The following is a 19,602-nucleotide window of genomic DNA, read 5'->3' as shown; positions in this document are numbered from 1 at the left end:
GTTATAAGCAAATTCCAAGTGCAAAATCCTCTAAAATTTTAGACTTTTCCCAGCTAGAATTAGCTACTTTTAAAATGCCATCTCTACCGGAAACCAGGGCTGCCACAACCAGCACATGTTTATTTCCGGATTAAGATCCCTTTGCGTTGTTTATTTTGAATTTCTGGGATTTTTACCATGTCGACAGAGCCTGCAATGGCCAAGGATGCAGTGCTGAAACGTAGCGAGGCTCTGGCGGAGGACACGCCCCAAGTTCGGGGCTACGACTTCAACGAGGGCGTAGACTACAGTAGGCTCTTCGAGTCCTACGTGAACACCGGCTTCCAGGCCACAAATCTCGGCTTGGCCATCCGTGAAATCAACAAAATGGTATGTTATTAGCTCAAAACTCAGCTCCGAAATGTCACAAACTCCTAACACTGGCAGCTGGATTGCAGGGACCAGCCACTGGAGGCCGATCAAATGGACAGCCATGAATGCGACGACTTCATCAGGCGGAGGAGCAAGTGCACAGTCTTCCTGGGCTACACATCCAATTTGGTTTCATCCGGCATGCGGGAGACCATTCGCTTTCTGGCCGAACACCGCATGATCGACTGCATTGTGACCACAGCCGGCGGCGTGGAGGAGGACTTCATTAAGTGCCTGGCGCCCACGTTTATGGGCTCCTTTGAGCTGAGCGGCAGGGATCTGCGCGATCGGGGAATCAACCGGATTGGCAACCTGCTGGTGCCCAACGACAACTACTGCAAGTTCGAGGACTGGGTGATGCCGCTGCTTGACGAGATGCTGGCGGAACAGAAAGCCCAGGGAACGGTCTGGTCGCCTTCAAAGATCATCAATCGTTTGGGCGAGCGTATCGGGGATCCCAGATCCATCTACTACTGGACAGCCAAAAACCAAATACCCGTCTTTTGTCCCGCACTGACGGATGGCAGTCTTGGCGACATGATGTACTTTCACTCCTTCCGGCAGCCTGGACTTGTGGTGGACATCCTGTCCGACCTGCGAAGGCTAAACACCATGGCCGTAAAGGCAGTCAACAGCGGGATGATCATCGTGGGCGGCGGCGTCATCAAGCATCACATTTGCAACGCTAATCTGATGCGGAACGGTGCAGACTACTCGGTGTTCATCAATACCGCCTCAGAGTTTGATGGGAGCGACAGTGGCGCCCGGCCGGATGAAGCCATATCCTGGGGCAAGATCAGGAAGGATGCCACACCCGTTAAAGTATATGCCGAGGCCAGTTTGGTCTTTCCATTGATTGTGGGCGAAACCTTTGCCAGGCGACACCATTACGCCGGCAAAGAGTTGCCCCGAGAGACTAACCAAGTGTAAATATATATACGAGAAAACAAGGACAACGCAATCAACGCAAATGTACAGATGTAACTTATTAAGGAACGGTGCTGGGCCGCAGATGGGTTGTATTGCGAGTCCGGAATGGGAGAATGGGAGTCCCCGAAGTGTTATGCCCCGCCCAGATGCAAACTGTCCGGGCAGGAAGCCATTAAGCGTCGTCGGAGATGTTAGTTGCATGTGATAAACACCACCACCGGCAGCAGCACTGCACTCGGGCACCTCCAGTGGGCAATTCACATTCCGCCGTAATGGTTCTGCCGGAGTCGCTTTAGTGCCGCAAAAATGCAACTTTTGCCGGCGGCCGCAGATGCCATGGAAACTCCTTCTTGCCATAGTTTTACGCAAATGTTCCCTTACTTCTGGCCTTAATTGTTTGCGCAGTTCGGTCTTGTTGGCCGGAAATTGCCCGGGACGGAACAGTGCATCCGCATGAGCCCACGAAATTTGTCATTAATTTTATGCCACTAATGTAAGCGCTCGGCTTCCGTCACTTCCTGAAAATTTCCTCCATTTTGGCCAACCAAACTTTGACTGTCAGTACGCATCATTAAAGCCAAGCGGAAACTTTTTTCGCACACTTACTTTTTGTCCCCTCTTTTTCCGGCTGCATCGACAGTTGGCGCAACACATTTCGAGCTATTGTCAGGCGGCAGCGGAGAAGGATGGACTAGCCGAAAGTTTGAGGATTGCAGGGGCACTGCATTTTCTTTGACAACTTTTTCCCAACTTTTCACTGGCTTTTCGGAAAATGAATGGTTTTGGGGCTGGGCTGGGGCAAAGAAAAACTCCTTAAGCGTACATATGACAAGAGTTGTGTTGGCTTTATCAAATTTTTCGAAATTTATACGCCTTTCAAGGCGAAAAAAATGGTTTAAAGTTTGTGTGGTGTTCATTTATTATACTTTATTCTTTATGATAAAATTGAATATATTATGAGGCAGTGCGTTTAGCGAGCGGGACTTTATATAACGATATTATAAATATTTTTAGCCAAGATGTTGATGGCGGTAGTTAACGTGCTTCTTATCGAGGACAGAACTGCGGGTTAAATTTTAGAAATAAAAATATTTAATTTCCTTGAAAATTATGTTCCTTGCCAAGAAAATCAATTGCACTTATTTTTGCAAAGACCATTATCGGCAGTCAGCCATCGTTAAGAAGTGCTTAACTGCATGTTGTCATAACCAAAGGCACACACACTCTGTGGGTCCACTTAGGGTACATATATATACCCTCCTTTCACACACTCTTTCGAAGCGCTTAAAAACTAATTACGAACAAAGCTGTTGCTGCTCTTCCTACTTTGTTGTTTCTGGCTGCGTTTTCTTTTCTACTCTACGCTGGCTGAAGAAATGGTCACTACACTGAGAAGAAATAAGTACTAATTCTAAGATTAAAATTTAGGTTTATGATTTTTATAGTGACATACCAAAAATCCTATCGATTGAACGGAAAATAACGCTTTCCAACCCCATTTTAGATTCAGTCGGTTGTAAAAGGATTGTATGAACTAAGCCCATAGTGTTCTATTAAAATATTGACAAGCGAAAGATTAAAAAAAATTCGAAAAGGTATACCTATTTGTTCTATTTTTGAAACGGATATAAAGAGTGTTGAGTAAATTGTTATAAAATAATTTTTTTAATTAATACAAGTTGAACCTTTAAAGCTAAATTTCTGCAGTGTAAGTGCGTAGATGATTGCCGACTTTCCAAGACTACAGCCAACTTCCCTCCGTGATTACGAGAAAATTAAAACTACATTAAAAGTTTTGCAGTTGACAGGGACGCAGGCGGTGAAAAGTGAGAGGGGGTGGTGGTAAAACTTTTCAAAACAACTCAACGATTTATTGATTCGAACAAGAAAAAGGAAAATATATAGGAAAGTGTGTGTAAGAGGATTACCATTTGTGTTCGGACAGATCGCTGAGTGCATCAAATAGCTTTTGCAGATCTTCGGCGCTTTGGGATTTTTCCAATTTGCCAATCCTGTATGTTTGATCTATTGGTCCTGTTCTGAAGGATTTCTCCCTCTGACACAACTCGCACTTTGAGATGCTGTGGCTGACCAGCTCTTCGGGCGGAATTCCTGTGACTGCCAGTGTGGCAATGGCCTGGTGCCTCCAAATGAAATCCTCTCGCCGTTTCAGATCCTCAGAAAGCAACCTCAGCCTCTGACGCTCCTGCCTCAAGGATTCGTGTATCCGGCGCAGCTTCCCCTCCTTCTCCTTGAGGCCGTCCTTGTCATGCCTTAAAATGTGATCATAAAGCATCCGGACGTTGTCGTCCCTTCGCGAGCAGGCCTGTATTACCATGTTATTCAGTATGTCCTCCAAACAGAGATCGAGCTCAGCGATCTGTATACTGGTTATCATTTCCGTCCGGAGGAAGGGCTCCAGGCAGGTGGCCAGGAAGTTGAGCCGGACAGTATCGCCCGGCCAATCCCTTAACAGTTCCATGGCCGTCCGGCAGGCCAGATAGATACTCTCCTTACCGAGCTCCGGCTTGCCCCCCATGGACTTGTCGGCCACCTTCTTCTCCAGCATTTGGTTCCTGCTCCTGTAGAGCCTCTCCGATTCCACCGTGCGGATGTGCAGCGAGTCGATCTCCTTGAGGAGATCCCGGTTCGCCTGTTTAATGCCCTCGAATTCGGGTGTGGGAAGTGGCTGCACCGCGGCTACGTCCAGGGAGCAACGACTATTGCCACCGCCATAGCTCGAGGCATTGGTTTCCGTTTCCTGGACATCCTCGACCACCGGCGACTGCTCCTCCACCGTCGTCCCATTGTACTCGTTCAGCAGATCATCCATGGAGCGGTTCATGCTCTCCATTTCGGTGAAGGGTTTACTCAAGTGACCGATCTCCTGCAACTGTCCGTACATCAACATCATCAAACAGTTCCGGGCGAACTTATCAGATCCCTTGGCCTCCTGGAAGTGGTTCATCCAGAGCTGGCTAATGGCAAAGTCCTCTTGGCTGACTGGGTGCTCCTTTGAAAACGATCGCAAGTTGCGCAGCTGGGCGGCAAAGTGGCGGTCCAGGGCGCACTCCTTAGGATCGCTCATCCTGTAAATCCTTTTCGTGAAGTTTTTGGAATTTCGATTTTAATTTTTGTATTTTTTTTTGGTTTAATTTTTATGAAAGGCGGAGAAAGAACAATTGATCGAAAATGTAAAAAAGGGTCTAGAAAAATACTAATTTTCGATATTGACAGATTTCTCTATTTTATAAAAGATATTTTCTCATTAGACTTTTTTGGTTATAAGCAAGGATGATATTTTTACATTTATTATAAATTAAGATGGCACTCGAATTTTCTTTTTTTATGATATCTCTATATAAAATATATTAACTCAGTTTTTGGGAACTGTTAGCATTTAAATAAAAAATGATTAAAAAATAGTTTCGACTTTACAAAACCAAATATCTATGCGAAAAAATAACCATCGAAGTGCAATATCAAAATGTAATTTCGCGGAGGCCAAGTGGGCCTAGGAAACCCGGCAATGCCCTTTACGAATTTGGCCCGCACGTGCCAAGTGTGCGTGTGCACCAACAACGGCTTGAGTTGGCCCAGTAAGTTGGAGCGGAGTCAAAGACTTTGAGTGGCGATGTCAGCGACGACAGCTGCATGTTTAAGCGCGGCCTTCTCCGGAAAGCAAACTGGGTATGGACCCTATATAAACTGGCCAGTCCGAACAACTCAACATCAAATCAAGCCCACAGCTCCAAGTAGTCACTACAATCTACCAAAAAAAAAACCAATCAACCATCAACATGAAATTCGTAAGTGCTCTAAGGACCTAAGGGATTTTAAGGATTAACTAATTAGGGTAATTTGAATCCACAGTTCGCCGTTTGCTTCTTCGCTGTTGTGGCTGTGGCTGCTGCCAAGCCTGGTATTGTGGCACCTCTGGCCGCCGCTCCTCTGGCCTATACCGCTCCCGCTGTGGTGGGCAGTGCCGCCTACGTGGCTCCCTACGCCTCCAGCTACACCGCCAACACGGTGGCCCACAGCGCCGCCTTCCCCGCCGCCTACACCGCCGCCTATGCCGCCCCTGCTGCCTACACCGCTGCCTATACCGCTCCCGTTGCTGCCGCCTATACCGCTCCAGTGGCCCGCTTTGCCGCCCCCTACGCCGCTGCCTACACCTCCCCTCTGGCCTACAGCTCGCCCTACGTGGCCAGTCCCTATGTGGCCACCGCCGCCGCTCCTCTGCTGCTGAAGAAGTAAATCAACGGATTGTGAACCCTGCCGAAAATAATTTCCTGTGAGCTTGTCTCATGGCTTGGCTTTTATTTTTCTAGACCTCAACAAACGATTTTAAACATGAAGTAAACTTTTTGAAATTTAAAGATGGTTTTTTCTTTGGGAGTGATGTTGAAGATGTAAGCCTATAAACACATCTTTTTGAGAACCACTGTAAATCGCTAATTATGGGGAAATTTAATATGACTTAGTAGTCTGTTTAATAAAATACCTAGTATCTACAAGATACTATCTAAGATATATCTAGAAATGATTGCCAAAGGAACATCAACAAAAATTATAAATTAATCAAAAACGTCGTGGGAAAACTAAAATAAATCATAAAAGAACTTCAAAAATATTCACCAATTTGGAATTAATTAAATAAGATTTATAATAAAAAATTGAAATTGACTTAATATTTATTCTATTTATTACAAGTTTATTTATGTGTGTTTATATAAGAAATGTAAAATAAATAGTTTACTTTTAGGGCATTGTAAATGGTTTCAGAGAACGGAAATAAAAAAATTTTAATAAGCAATAAAAATAAAATATTTTACTTTAAAGGCAGCGAAAAGTTATAGTTAATTTCATAAAAAGTTAGGAGCACTTAAGTGTAAAATCATTGCATATTTATGAGCGCACATCCTGTGAACCCCTTAAAATTTGCAGGTTGCGTGCATTTTTGTCACCTTTCACCGCCTTTCGCTTGCCTTAATGGCACAAATACCGGAAATACTTTCGAGAAGCCATCTTCCTCCTTATCCTCTTATACTCCCTGCTCCTACTTCCGATCTGGCCCAACTTCCTTATTAATTTCTCGAACGCTGCTTTGGTATTTTTTCAGCCCGCCTGCTACTCATAAATTGCGCAAATTCCTTCTGTGAGCGTCAAAGAAAAATGTCGGCAGGACGATGAGAGTGCGAAGGAGGTTGGCGATGTGACCACCACATCTAATTTCTCTGCATGTCCTGAGCACGCTTATTAAAGAATAAATCATTTGATGACTGCCACTGCCCCGGCAAAGTGACCAACAAATACGTCACAAAGGAAGAAACCGGCAAACGGCAATCAACCCAAAAACTGAAAAAAAACAGAGAACAAGTAAATGGGTGAGGTCCCGAGCTTCGAGCTTCGAGTTTCGAGTCCCGAAAGGACTGCACTGGCCGGACGGTTGGCCAAAGTACATTATAGTCCTTGGTCGTTTGCAGGCGGCAACAAATGTAGCAGAAAACCGCAGCCGAGAGTAGTGCAATTAAATACAGGAAATAATGGCCACCACAGCACTAGCAGGAGCAGCTCCTCCACCCCTCTTACAGCCACCGGGTGGTGCGGTGTCCAGGCGGTGGGTCCGTTTGGCCTGGTGGCTCACAGGAAGCGACAGGATGCAGGAAACCCTCGCCCAGCATCTTGGCCAGCCCCAGAAGCCGCCCGCAGCTGGCCAGCAAAATTTAGAGGCGGAAAGGAAAGAATCCAGCAGCATACAGCCAATCCAGCCAGTTGGAAGCCGGTGAACGCTATTATGTAGACACATTAAACGAAGATGGCCCTGGGGAATCTCAGAAGTGAATGGGTCGTACGGAGCACTATTTATCTTTTGAGTATTTTCCAGATGGATGATTGTGGCGCAATTAAATGGTTTCACTGCACTAGGACAATCATTTAGGGGGGTTATTATTATATTATTTATTATAATTATTACATTTATTTAAAGGAGAAGGGTTTGAATCTATGAAAATGTATCTTAAAAGAAAAAATAAATCTATTTATTTAAATTTTTGCTTGGATTTATATTTTTTGATCATAGATAATGTATATTTACAACGAATATTTTTAAAATAATATGAAATTTTATTAATCTCATTAAATATTATCACATAATATTAATATTTTATCAACAAAATTCCGAACTTTCAAGTTCTAAGGTATATTTTATGAAATTATTAAGGTGAAAAGAATTATAGTACTTTTTCAAAAGAGTGTAACTAATAACATATTTGTTTTATTGATCATTTTGGATAGCTTTGTAAAGCGAATTTATCCCTTATATTTACTAAATTTAGTTCTAAAAAATTTCCAACTTCTTAAAACTTTTAAATTGAAAAAAGGACATGTTCAGCCTTTAATTTCAAGTTAATGGTCAACTTTTAAGTGCCACATTTCTTTGGCATCACATACTTCGGCAAACTTTTAGTTGACGAAGCAATAAGCATTGGGCAACTTTTCTGGCACCAATTTTTAATCGAAATTCCTTGGAAAATAGCTTTATTTACGCCCGGAAGAGTTGACTTCTTAATGTAGCGCATTCCAATCGGATGACTGGTCAAACCATCTCGGAGACAACATTTGGTTGCGGTTTTCCCCATGTCCTGTTTAGACCAAACTGTGTCTCCGAAGTACTCGTACATCTCAACGGACATGTTTGCCTGGCATTGTGTGCGAGTGTGCGAAATATTTTATAATTCAATTTTCAATTGGCAGGATTGAATCCGTAGTTATGTATAGAGGTATATGCCGGCATATCCACAAACTATACGAATTCTACGACAGCATGCAGAACTGCATGGGTTGTCGGGGCTCTAATTGAATTCAATGTGCACTTAAGCGACATCCGTTCATAATGAAATTTCGCAACAAAATTGTGGCAAGGACAAAAGAGTCGGCAAATATTGTTGCTATGCTAATGCAAAGTTTTTGCCTCCCGTACGTTGCCTTATATAGGTACATACATATATATATTTTTTTATTGCACCATAAATAATGTGAAATCGGAGATGGTGATGGGGGCGTTGTATGGGGTGAGAAAGCAAGGCCTGGCAACGGAGAAATTGAAATTAAATTGCCGTCCGACTGAAGGAGGAATCCGAGCCAAAGCAACAAGAAGGCTGCATATATATGGCCATATACACTCAATATATCTCCATTGGTACATGGTAAATACATTTCTTTATACTTTTTATTCCACCCCGGCCCTGCCTTATTTCATTTGACGTTTTATTTTGCACTCTGCAAATAATCGATTGTCAGTCAGTACCAACTGCTGTCCGTCCATTTGACTCTCCATCGGAATGTTAGCTAAAGTATGAGCAGCTGCTTCAATATTGCGCATAGCATTTCACAATTTCGCACACTGCAGGAAAATCGAACAAAAACTAGAGCTCATAATTGGCCATTTTAAATAGGGTCATAATAAGCAGTTTAATTAGGGGCGTAATAAGTAGTTTAATTGGCCTATTTAAATTGCACACATATGGCACTTTGTTAGCCAGAACTCATTTAATGTCAATATACTTCTATTAAATGTAACATACTAATCATTGCACTTCTCTTGCTGCAAATAATAATATTTAAAATGTTTTAGAAATATTCATTGTTTTAATAAATAATTATTTTAATCAAAATTGTATCTTGCAATTTTATTATATTTATAATAAATTCAAACAAATGCAACTATTTGAAGAATATGTACAATGTACATATATTTTTGGCACTCTCTTTACGAACTAAAATATTAAACAAAAAATGGAATCATACGGTGATTGCAAATGATTTAATATTTAATTCCAATTTTCAATGATGTAGTTATGCAACCAAAAACCAATCCCGAATTAATCGCTTTCCACAGTGTGATTTTCACAAGGCAATATGGGTTTTACTGTGTGTTGCGTAAAATTCCTTACGATTGACTTCGCCTGGCGTTCTATTGATTGATTTGCAATGCCCACGAGCGGCTGGCTGACTATCAGCTTCTTGGGCTTCCGATGGAGCAACAGCTCCGGCTCACGTTGCGTATGCGTAATATTGTTATCCCACATCCTTGCACGCTCCCTCATAGAAAGTTTGCCCAAGAAATTCAAGCAATGATCAAGTGTACATTTTAATGAAGCCGCCTGAGTACATACTTCGTATATAAATACAATACATTTGCGCACCGAAATCAACTCTATTGCATGCCAATTTCCGGACCAAAAATATGAGCCTTTTTATACGTTTCGTAGTCGAAAAGTTTTTTCATTAAAACTCTCGAATGGTGGCAAGTTTGGCCGAAATGCGGGGGAAAAGCTGGCAAGCCCAGCTGGGCTAAGTGAGTGCAAAATGTTATTTTATTGTCAACAAGCAAAGTTGTTCCAAAAACACTCCGAAGACGAAAGCCAGAGAGAAAGCCGGAGGACTTGTCGTGGCTGATGTCAAATTTATTTAATATGCAGCATAAACAAAGCAAAAAGGACACGACACGCTCGTAAACTCATTTGCCAGCGAAAACAACTGTTCCCACTTGACGCTGCTGGGAATTTTTTAATACGACCTCAAGGACTTTATCCCCCCACCCCTATTACCTTATGAAAAATAAATATTTTTCTGTTTTATATCCAACGCGGACGACAACGCCCACAAGTTTTTTCATTAATTTTCAGGCATCCAAAGGTCCGAAAATGGAGGGTGGAGAAGAAGGCATTCCGAAGGCATTCCCTAGAAGTCAATAAAAGTGTTGTTTTAACTTCTGGCACTTTTTGCCCTCCTCAGCAGTCATTATCAACTTGTGCTGTCAACGCAGTCGGGCAGCATCTGGATGAAATTCCATAATTTTTGGCGACAAAATTGAATTGATTAATAAAATATGAGCTGGCAAGCAAGAGGAAGTTTGCCAAAGGAAAAGGACAAGAAAGTAATTCCTTAGGATTTGAAGAAAATCGAAAAGTTGCCATAAGTAAGAAATGAGAATGGATTGTTAGTGCTGTTAAAATAATAATCTTCTTTTGGTCACTTTAATCTTTCGAAAACTAAATATCTTTTCACTGTTTTTGGTCTCCCATAAGCTAAAGCACTAATCGTTTATGTATTTTTGTAAAGATACCTTCATTGCTTTCATGATAGCTGTATTTGATTTGGCAATATTAACTATTAAAAACTTTAACACAACTTTTTGGTTTTGTTTCAATCGTAACAAGTTCATTGTTAAAACAATGGCAATGTTTTCATTTTTCTTTTGTCATAAAAACTTTTGTTATGATTACATATTTTTAATTTGCTGGCGAGCGAAGTTAAACACAGTTTTTATATTCGCAGCTGGCAGTGATTCCATCAGTTATGAAAACATTTCAGCTTTTCAGGTTTGGTTCACATGCAGATTTCAGCGGCAAACTAGTTGCTAACTTTTTTAAAGACAGTTTCCAGCTCATCTTGAATTCGTGCTCCCCAGCAACCATTATTCGCATGCCATCTGGCTAAACCAAAGCCAACAGAGGATGAGGATGAGGACGAGGACAGGAAAAACACCGAGTCATCCATATGCATGATGCATGTCGGTAATGGCATTTCCAAGCCAACGACAAGTTGCTTAAAAAATCATCAAAAAATTCGCGTTAAGTGCTGGAGGTTGGCGGTTCGTCCCTCACCACATCCGCATCCATACCATGATGGGGCATACCACACCCCCATCCTTATACCCATTCCCACGTATATCATCCACATCTGTCATGCTCTTTGCTGCAGATGCGGTTGGAGAAATGCACGAAAATGGAAAAGGGCCAAGAACGGAACTAAAACCGCACTCAAAAAGCTGAAAGCGGCAAGAAATTGGACTGGCACATTCCCCTTAAAGCTTGAACTCAATATGTGCATAACTTTCGCTTTCCGGTGACAGAGCCCCCGGATCCCGTTCCTTTAGAGCCTTTGTCCCAGGCAATCTGTGACCCAAATCCAAGGACCGACCGCCTTAAAGCCTAAAACAAACTGTGTCAGTTGGCAGCCGCTCCTCCTCCGCTTCCCCTCCCCAACCCCCCACTTCCCTACTTGACTTTTGTCCCGCCCCCAAAACACTATTTCCCCCAACCCCTCTAAACATCCTTTGCCGCTCGCATCAAAAGGCAAATATTGGCACTTGCCGCAATAACCAGGTAAGCTCAGGCTGAGTTGCCCTCTATCGCAGACTCGAAAATGGGTCACACTACAGTGGTGACCAGGTTTAAAGGACATTTCCATAGAGTTAACATTTTTTAATTTTAACTAGACTAGCTTTAAGTTTAAGGGAAAAACTTGAGCAAGCAAAATACAATGTAAAACGCTATAAAGCCTTATAAGAAATTGTAGGTAAAGCCCTCAAGTATTCAAAAGATTAAATATTTTATAACTCAAATTCCAAAACTGTTTTACAAAATTAAAACAGGGCATTATAAAAGGATCTGCATTAAAGGCCTTTAGTTAAATTAAATTTTTTGGTGTAGGGATTCTTTTGAAAGCTTTTGAGTTCCCAAAATATTATAGTCACTATTATACTCATTATATTATATGCATTTTAGAATAGAGTTCTGTAAAACCCTACTGTTTTGATACTAACTGTAGTTCGAAAAATGGATGCCTGCATCCTAACGTACCTATGGAAAGTTGAGGAAAATTAGAAGCAAACTTGGGGTCTTTGGAATTGCGTCACAGATGCGGCTTCATGACTTTAACCCTTCAACGGCAAGCGGAGGAGGGCTGTGCGCAGAGCAGCAGATTGCCATGGGTTAAGTCTCGCACAATCCCACACATGGCTTTGAAATTTTAATGGCCTTTAAGTGAGTGAACATAGGGGCGTGGCTGTCGCGCCTGAATTAACAAATTAATGCAAATGATTTGGAAAAACATTCAGCTCGGCTTGTTTTTCAGTAAACCCCTGAAGATGTCTCGACTTGTGCTTAATTTAATGAATATTTATGAGCCAGCTGCCTGGCAGTAAGTTCTTTTTTTTTGCAGCTTCTTATTTTTGCATCATTGCGATGACTGCATTTCGATTTCAGGCTCTAATTTAATTGCAGCCAGGAGGGGCAGGGCAACAGGAGCGGCAGGAGCAGGAGAACAACATCCGTTTCCGCTTGCCACGACATCCCGTCAAGTGCGGCAATCGCATTAGAATGCGCAGCGGACCTGTCCTTCGTACCACCGTCCTTTTGCCTGACGGATGAGCTGGCAGGTACTGAGCACCCTCCTCCTCCTCCTGTCCGTCGATCATTGCACTTTGGAGACCGGGTTCCGAGGTCCCAGACTCCAACTCCGGTTACAACACAATGCCAGCCGGAGGCTGCGGCGACTCCTGCTCGCTGCACTCATTTAATTGCATTATGCCGCAGGCTGTCGCATTGCCCTGAAAGTCCTGGCACTCCGGCACTCCAAAGACACTGCATTAATTTGCATGCGAAAAACTGCAGACCCGCTGTTGTTTTTGTTATTTTTATCGCTGCTCTCTGTTTTCGCCCCGAGTTAATGAAGTCAACAAGCTGCGGCTGCATTTCGTTAGACTGAGGAGCTGCGGGCCAATAGGGTTTGCCAGGAACAATGCAATATACCATTTCACTTAGTTTCACTGAAGGGCAATGTTCATGTTTCATTCATAGTTTACTATCCAATGTGTCACGAAAATCTCGGCAGGTTGGTTTAAAAATCGCTTGAAGGAGTAAAGTTTCTAAGAACAAAATAGGTAGGATATAGAACTAAATTAAGAAATCCCCTCATGTTTTAAAATTCTAGTCTTGACTGGGATCACTGGGATCACTCGACTTGTTATTTCTATTACAAAACATATATATTTAAGGTAGTTTCAAAATGTCATTCACAAGACTGCTGATTTATAAATATTTACATATATATTAAAAAGTAAAAAAAATGGTTTGAACGTGTTGTATCATTATGCAAAAAACTAAAAAAAAAACTGTAAAATAATCGTAGACAACCCTACAATAATTTTCATAGCGTTCTTACATTACGATTGGGGATTTGGAACTTGTACTTAAAAAAACTAAGAATATATTAATAATTTTACATATATTACTATGGAGGATTCTTAAAACACAATCCTTTTCTAAATCCCTTTTCAACATCTTACTCTATCTATCTTAAACCCTTTTTTAAATCGTAAAACAATAACTTCCTATACCTGGCTTGGATAGCAAACTGTCCTGAAATGTTCGACAGCAATGCTCGTTTTTCTCCCCACTTAAGAAGTGACTTCGACATAACCAGGATATGCGAGCACGCGCCCCGAACCTTCGGATGGCATTTCTTATCCTCCGATGGGCACTTGCAGCCGTGTCATTGTTGCGGTACCGAAAGATATAGATGAACTGGCCAGTGGGTCGGCTCTCGTAGACCCGAAGGATGGTGAAGGGAAATATCTTTCGCATCTCCTGGTAAACTTGCCAGGGCCTGAGCGACTGCACCCTGCTCAGCACTAGCTCGCGATTATTCTCGGATGTCATCACCCTGATGGGGAGGTTCATCTGTCGGAACCTCCTCGGCAGACTGAGAGTTTTAACCGGTTAACATTATATTCTAATCTTAGAACCCCAAAAGAAAACTCACTATCTCAGCGCAGCTTCCTTGAGGGGCGTATTGACATATTGCAGGTAGGCATATCCACGACTATATCCCGAGAAATCGATCTTAAAGCGCAGGGCGTAGATCTCACCAAGTTCGCTGGCCACCTGCGCGATCTTCTCCGGAGTGCAACGCTTGGGTATAAAAGTTAAATAGAGCTGAAATGAATAAACATTCGACCTATACAAATTTGAAACATTCAATGTTTGTATAAGAACCTACTTCACCCGCTCCCTCCTCCAGTGAGGACTTCAGAGTATCGTTAAGGACAATACGTGTGGTTATGGAAATAGTGCCATTTACCTGACTTTTGCAGTAATGGCTCTTAAGATCCATTTCAACTAAAAAAAAAAAGGAAAAAGAAAAATAAAACAACACGCGTGCGCAGATTAAAAAACAAAAACTTCAGTGTGACCAAATAAGCTAAATAACTAATACGTCTGAAGGCGTTGCCAGATAGTTAGTTTAACATTGCGATCGATTTAAATACCGATCTCTTCTAGATTACAAAAAATTGTTTAGAGAGAATACCAACAAAGAAAACTTGGGCTCTTTAGAAAAATAAGATAAGCCGTATAATTTTTCTGTAGCGAAATTAAATTTTACTTAAGTAATTCTGAAGTTTGTCCTAACCATTAGTCGACGGAATTTTTGTCAAAAGTTTGGATTTTTAATAATCTCATCAGTTTAACACAAGTTTGACATATCACAAGTAACCATTTTTATAAAAAAAATATCTCAAGAGGACCCCGTTTGTCGGTGAGGTCTTTTATTAGCCTTGCTGTGAACTCTGACTGCACTATAACTAAGGTATTCTATTTTTGCGAGGTACGTTATGCATTTACTTTACTTTTTCTAACCGCTCTTTGCATGTCAGGCCATTTCTTTGCTCTTGCCTGCTTTTTGCTTTGTTTTGACAGGCTGCGCGTGCTTTTTTCTAGCTCATGTTTAACAATATAAATTTATGCAGCCAGGCAGGCGGGCATTTGCAACTTTTGCTCGCAGTTCGCCACAAGCCGCAGCACCTACGTATCGTCGTTGTTGTTGTCGTTGCGGTTAGGCCGCCCATCAACCACCACCCACCACCTACCACCCACCGCCCACAACCACCCACTCACCCCACCAGGGGGCATCTTGATGGAGGTTGCGGTGCACTCAAGTGCCTGCTGCCGCTGCCACTGCCGCTGCTGCTTCATTTTCCTAATTTATACGCGCGCTGTGCTAATGAAAATTTACGTGGCAACGCAACCGCACACTGTTTTGTTGCCGCTGCCGCTACACTTAGAAATAAATTATAGTAATTGCTTGTATGGCCATGAATAAATTTTGCATATTTTAAAATACAATCACAAAGTTCTGAAAAAAATTTAAGAATATTGTGCGATAAGTACAAACAAAAAAAAAAAAAAACATAAAATCCTTTTCTCTCCCATTTATTTGGAAAATGTCGTGCACAATAAATGTATGTGAAATCTATAAAATATTTTAAGATCTAGACGTTGCAACGCGTTTCAAAAAATTAAAGCTTACAAATTACTCATAAATCACTTATGCCAATTTCATTTTTGAACAAAAAATCTTTTTCCCTTTTCTAACCATGTCAATATATGAAATAAGACTATAAATAGGTAGAAAATTAAATACACTATTTCGTCATGATCCTAATTTTTAAACCAATGCGTAGATTCTAAATCCCTTTAAAATTTCCATATAAATGTGGACCGACCCTAATGTAAATATTTAGTAATAACACCTGTAATCAAAAAACATATTTTGCTATAACGAAAAAAAAAAATTCTCTTCTCAGACAAGCATTTTAATGTATGTTTATAATTACAAGATTGTTTTTAATGACACCAATTTGAAACGATTTTTGTTATCAAAAGAATTACCATTCCTTAAAAAAAAGATTTTCAAGCTTTGTATATAAGCTTGTGTGTATTTTATTTTCAGTGTGGTGTTGCCGCTCCTTGTGCTTGTTACCAGACTTGGGCCCACCACTTGACGCATCCCTGAGAAACCCTAAGCTCCACTTTTGGGCCACTCGGTTCCTTGTGGTAGAGAAACGCTCGGTGACAGCCGCAAAGTTAGGCCACATAATCCCACTCCTGTTCCGATTTCAGTCGGCGGGTGTTTTTTATTCAAATTTTCCGGTAAAACAAAAGAAACACATTTTCGGAAATAAAAATAGTCCAATCTGGCTGAATATGCTAACATGGCATCCATAGAACCGAGCGAGGAGTTACTGGACCGCCATTTCAGGCAGCAGGCGGCCATTTACAAGGATGTCGATCTGGCGAGGGCCTTTCAGTCGGATCGCCTTATCATGGCCAGGTGGATGAAGGTGTTCGAGAGGACTCCGCTTAGCCAGAAGCTGGCCCGGAACAGCCTGATGTTGCTAATGCATGGTCACATGAAGGACTTTGGTTTTCTCAAGGAGCCGTTCACGGATGTGCGGAACTGCAGCCGAAATCTGAATGAGATTTTGGACGTATACAAAGGCCACTCATGCAAGAAGGTATCTTCCCAGAGTAACACCAAAATCGGTACGTCTTCTAAATCCACTAAAAATATTCCGGAAACTCAACCAAAGGAGCAGAAACGTATTGGGGAAGGCAAGTCATCTTCCTCCCGAAATGTATCACTAAAGAAGACTTTTACTCATATCCCTCGATCTATGAAACTGGAACCCATCAAAGAAGTTTCCGAACCCTCGGAAAAGGAACCCACCACCAGTAGTATTGCCAGCATAGTGACGATAATTGAAACAGCGAAGACTCGTTCCATTTCTTCGCAAACGAGTTCCAGTTCGCAGAAGACTTGCCCTGAATGTGTCACTGAGGTTGAAGGACAAAGTGTAAGAAAGAGGGTCCAAGACCTAGAAGAGGGGCTCTCAAACAATGAGGAGCATCCTTTGAGTGTAAGTTCCATGGAGAATATGAAGAAGTACTATCAAAAGTGGGCAAACTATAGTGGGGATTCTGCTTCGAATCGAGAAAGCGATAGAGCACCCTCCACATCGCATGAGAGACTCCAAAAGATAACCAATGTTATAGATCAGGTCACCCGCAGATCGAGTGCTGTGAAAAACTTGAAAGACTGCTTCGAGGAAATGGCCGAACGTTTGAGAAACACTTCAGAGCCTGAATATTCCATTCCCGAAGGTCGAAAACCAAAGATTCCGCCGCCTGCGCCCCCAAAGAACTTCCGAAGGAATCAGGATGATGATGTTCCTGTTCTGATGGCCAGACAAACTGGGGGGCAAGCGCTTCCCAAAGATAAACCGGTTCAGGCTCTATTGATTCGTAGGGAAAAGCTGCGTGTCCAGTGCCTAGAGTACTACAACTTGGATGGTACCATGAAGGATGTAAAAGATATGCCGGCTCCCCCTATAGATAGCAAGCGAACTGATCTTCGAGTTAAAGGATTCATAATTGGGGCCTACAGAGCCTTGGAACGTGTGAAACGGTGGCGGGGAAAACCCAACCAGTTGAAATTGTTCAAGACCTGCTTTCGAGGATGTGGCTTGGAGGATTTCGGGGTATTGCAGGCTCTGGATCGAAGATTCGAGCAGGTTGCTCTTAAGTGGTATCGCAAAAAGTTGTTGGTATGTCAACAGAACACCTGGCGTCGTTATCGACGGAATATTTTGGCTCAAAAGCCACCGCCCACCGAAGCAGATTTGCTACAGGTTCACCACCAGTTGGACCTGAAGGAGGAGCTCCAGCGGGAGCGAATGGTTCACTTGGCCAAGATTCGGGATCTTTGCAAGACGAACTGCTCCGGAGTCGTGAGACCGGAAGTTCATCGCAAAATGCTCAGTAGCCTGAACAATGAATACGACCAGCTGGCCGAAGATCTCAAATTAGTCGTCCTTGAGAAGGAGCAACTATTTCAGTGAACAACCCTCCAAAATCCGTAACTTTCCTCGCACCTGTTTTTGTACTTGCTTTACACTTGTAACAACATTAACACCGCCAGCTGCGCTGCTCATTAATTAATTTAAATACTACGCTTTATTAAATTAAAAAACTGGCAAAAAGGGAGAAAAGTAATAAGGGGCTTATGGGATGTGAGGGAGGGAAAATGGTTTAAAGCTGGAGATGACTACACAATAAACAAACAATCTACTCGTAAACAGCAGCTATTTTTTAATTATGCAATGTTTCCGTTGCAGCTTTGCACAAAAACAAAGCTCAGCCTTCTTCGAAGGGTTAGATCGACAAGGAAAATACCCTTTTTCGTATTTATTATATCGCCGATTTATGATTTTAAATCTTCATTGTAATATATACGCTTACAAACCAATAAAATAGTAAGAGAGTATAGTTATTTTTTGATTCACTTAATTTTATATAGATTTTGTAGTCACTCAAAACCAAAGTTAGTTAGATATTTGGGGAATTTTCCAATATTGTCTAGATTGATTTCATTAGATATATACATATGTGTTGTTTAATTTTATCTTCAGTTTTAAAAAAGGTGTCTATAAAATAGTATTTTTTAAAAATCTTTAAGAGGTGTTTAAAGATATGATGATATATACATTACGTTCTAACCCATCTCCTTATAAGGTCTTTACCTTTCAGAACCCATAAACCCCAATTAGTCCCTACTTACCCAGGGTATCAATAACAAAGAGAAATACCAGAAAAATGGCTGCCAGCTGCGGCTATTTGCCATTTTGTAAGCTAGCTGGGAATTAGCAGCCGAACCAGCCAGCGACGAAAAAAAGGGGCGGAAAAAGGCAGGGGAAAACTGTCGCTGAAAGCGGTTTTCCAAAGTACTCTCCATCGAGTTGGCTGGGCGTGGTCCGGCGGAGTTGCCCGTTGAAGTCCATCGGTGGTCAGTGAACTTGCCGCAACTTAATATCCGCAAGTATCGGCATACATACTCATGTATATACTCGTAATTATTAAAGGTAGGGCATAAATGATGGCTTCATCGGGCTTTCGGTTCGGTTGCGAATTTGTGGTCTATATTCAGCAAAAATTTGCATAGAACGCTCTCTGGTCTATGGTCTCACCCTCTTGTCGGCGTCTGAATTAATTAATTATTTATAGCTTGCGAAACATTCTACCCTTTGGTTTCCCATCGTTTTGGCCATGTTTGCCCAGTTGCAAATTGTGCTGTCAGTTATGGCTTAAAGTGTCCTAGACCCCAGAAGGCTTTAAGCAAGACGTCATGCCTTGGATCTTATCTAACCGAAATGATCGCAAAATATGGTTTTGTTTCAAACCCCCGATTTCAGGCTCATGTGCATGGCAGGCACGAACACATAATTATAATTTTTACAACGTCTAAATAAACTCAAATATTTTATTCACAGAGGCAGTTTTCATGGGGTGGGGGTGTTCGGGGGCTACAGTGACTCATGGAAGGGCGGAGCTACCTATACCCCTAGTAATGAATGACAGTCCCAAGAAGGTAGCGCGACATTCGCTGCTGGCCATTAATTGTAGAAAAACAAAGGGTATCAGAACTGTTTGTGGCATTGTTTGGCGTTTGGCAAACTTTGTGACGCAGCCGGAAATAGAGCTAAATATGGGGAAAGTTGATTGAGAAAGCTACAGCTAATTAAAAATTCAACAAGTACGTTTTAAATATTTGGCTATAATTATTTAAAAATAACTT

At 41.9% G+C, this 19,602-nt stretch overlaps 5 protein-coding genes across 6 annotated transcripts; 3 read left to right on the top strand and 2 right to left on the bottom strand.

Annotated features, from left to right (window-relative positions):
* The first annotated feature begins 93 nt into the window (after positions 1-93).
* On the top strand, positions 94-1,382 carry Dhps (Deoxyhypusine synthase). 2 transcript variants are annotated; one of them, XM_017078889.4, is made up of 2 exons: positions 94-369; positions 427-1,382. In XM_017078889.4, the coding sequence occupies exons 1-2, from the start codon at positions 178-180 to the stop codon at positions 1,339-1,341; spliced, it is 1,107 nt and encodes a 368-aa protein (XP_016934378.2). In that variant the 5' UTR covers positions 94-177; the 3' UTR covers positions 1,342-1,382. The 2 variants fall into 2 exon arrangements, with proteins under 2 accessions (XP_016934378.2, XP_016934379.2); XM_017078890.4 differs by having other exon boundaries at positions 229-369; positions 438-1,382.
* Positions 1,383-3,231: 1,849 nt separating this feature from the next.
* Positions 3,232-4,553, bottom strand: LOC108013187 (uncharacterized). Its single transcript, XM_017078888.4, has one exon. The coding sequence runs from the start codon at positions 4,427-4,429 to the stop codon at positions 3,266-3,268; it is 1,164 nt and encodes a 387-aa protein (XP_016934377.2). The 5' UTR covers positions 4,430-4,553; the 3' UTR covers positions 3,232-3,265.
* Positions 4,554-5,014: 461 nt separating this feature from the next.
* LOC108018323 (vitelline membrane protein Vm26Ab) lies at positions 5,015-5,720 on the top strand. Its single transcript, XM_017085863.4, has 2 exons — positions 5,015-5,150; positions 5,215-5,720. Exons 1-2 carry the CDS (start codon positions 5,142-5,144, stop codon positions 5,596-5,598), a joined length of 393 nt encoding a protein of 130 aa, XP_016941352.3. The 5' UTR covers positions 5,015-5,141; the 3' UTR covers positions 5,599-5,720.
* A 7,779-nt stretch (positions 5,721-13,499) lies between these two features.
* tut (tumorous testis) lies at positions 13,500-14,484 on the bottom strand. Its single transcript, XM_036816502.3, has 3 exons — positions 14,191-14,484; positions 13,954-14,126; positions 13,500-13,893 (listed from the first exon to the last, which is right to left on the bottom strand). The coding sequence occupies exons 1-3, from the start codon at positions 14,302-14,304 to the stop codon at positions 13,500-13,502; spliced, it is 681 nt and encodes a 226-aa protein (XP_036672397.3). The 5' UTR covers positions 14,305-14,484.
* Positions 14,485-14,636: 152 nt separating this feature from the next.
* LOC108012583 (uncharacterized) lies at positions 14,637-18,043 on the top strand. The gene is made up of 2 exons (XM_017077999.4): positions 14,637-14,796; positions 15,922-18,043. The coding sequence occupies exon 2, from the start codon at positions 16,184-16,186 to the stop codon at positions 17,867-17,869; it is 1,686 nt and encodes a 561-aa protein (XP_016933488.2). The 5' UTR covers positions 14,637-14,796; positions 15,922-16,183; the 3' UTR covers positions 17,870-18,043.
* Positions 18,044-19,602: the final 1,559 nt, after the last annotated feature.

This window comes from Drosophila suzukii, chromosome 3, assembly GCF_043229965.1.
Source record: "Drosophila suzukii chromosome 3, CBGP_Dsuzu_IsoJpt1.0, whole genome shotgun sequence".
NCBI classification, from domain to species: domain Eukaryota; kingdom Metazoa; phylum Arthropoda; class Insecta; order Diptera; family Drosophilidae; genus Drosophila; species Drosophila suzukii.
The sequence above is the reverse complement of the archived record's forward strand: the minus strand, read 5'-3'. Positions and strand labels throughout refer to the sequence as shown.

What these genes read in the sequence shown, in the direction of transcription:
- Dhps (XM_017078889.4), top strand. Translation starts at nt 178, where the DNA reads ATGTCGACAGAGCCTGCAATGGCCAAGGATGCAGTGCTGAAACGTAGC. An exon ending in TCCGTGAAATCAACAAAATG is followed by an intron (nt 370 to 426) that starts GTATGTTATTAG and finishes TAACACTGGCAG; the next exon opens with CTGGATTGCAGGGACCAGCC.
- LOC108013187 (XM_017078888.4), bottom strand. Translation starts at nt 4,429, where the DNA reads ATGAGCGATCCTAAGGAGTGCGCCCTGGACCGCCACTTTGCCGCCCAG.
- tut (XM_036816502.3), bottom strand. Translation starts at nt 14,304, where the DNA reads ATGGATCTTAAGAGCCATTACTGCAAAAGTCAGGTAAATGGCACTATT. An exon ending in TGGAGGAGGGAGCGGGTGAA is followed by an intron (nt 14,127 to 14,190) that starts GTAGGTTCTTAT and finishes TATTCATTTCAG; the next exon opens with CTCTATTTAACTTTTATACC. An exon ending in AAGGAAGCTGCGCTGAGATA is followed by an intron (nt 13,894 to 13,953) that starts GTGAGTTTTCTT and finishes TAAAACTCTCAG; the next exon opens with TCTGCCGAGGAGGTTCCGAC.
- LOC108012583 (XM_017077999.4), top strand. Translation starts at nt 16,184, where the DNA reads ATGGCATCCATAGAACCGAGCGAGGAGTTACTGGACCGCCATTTCAGG.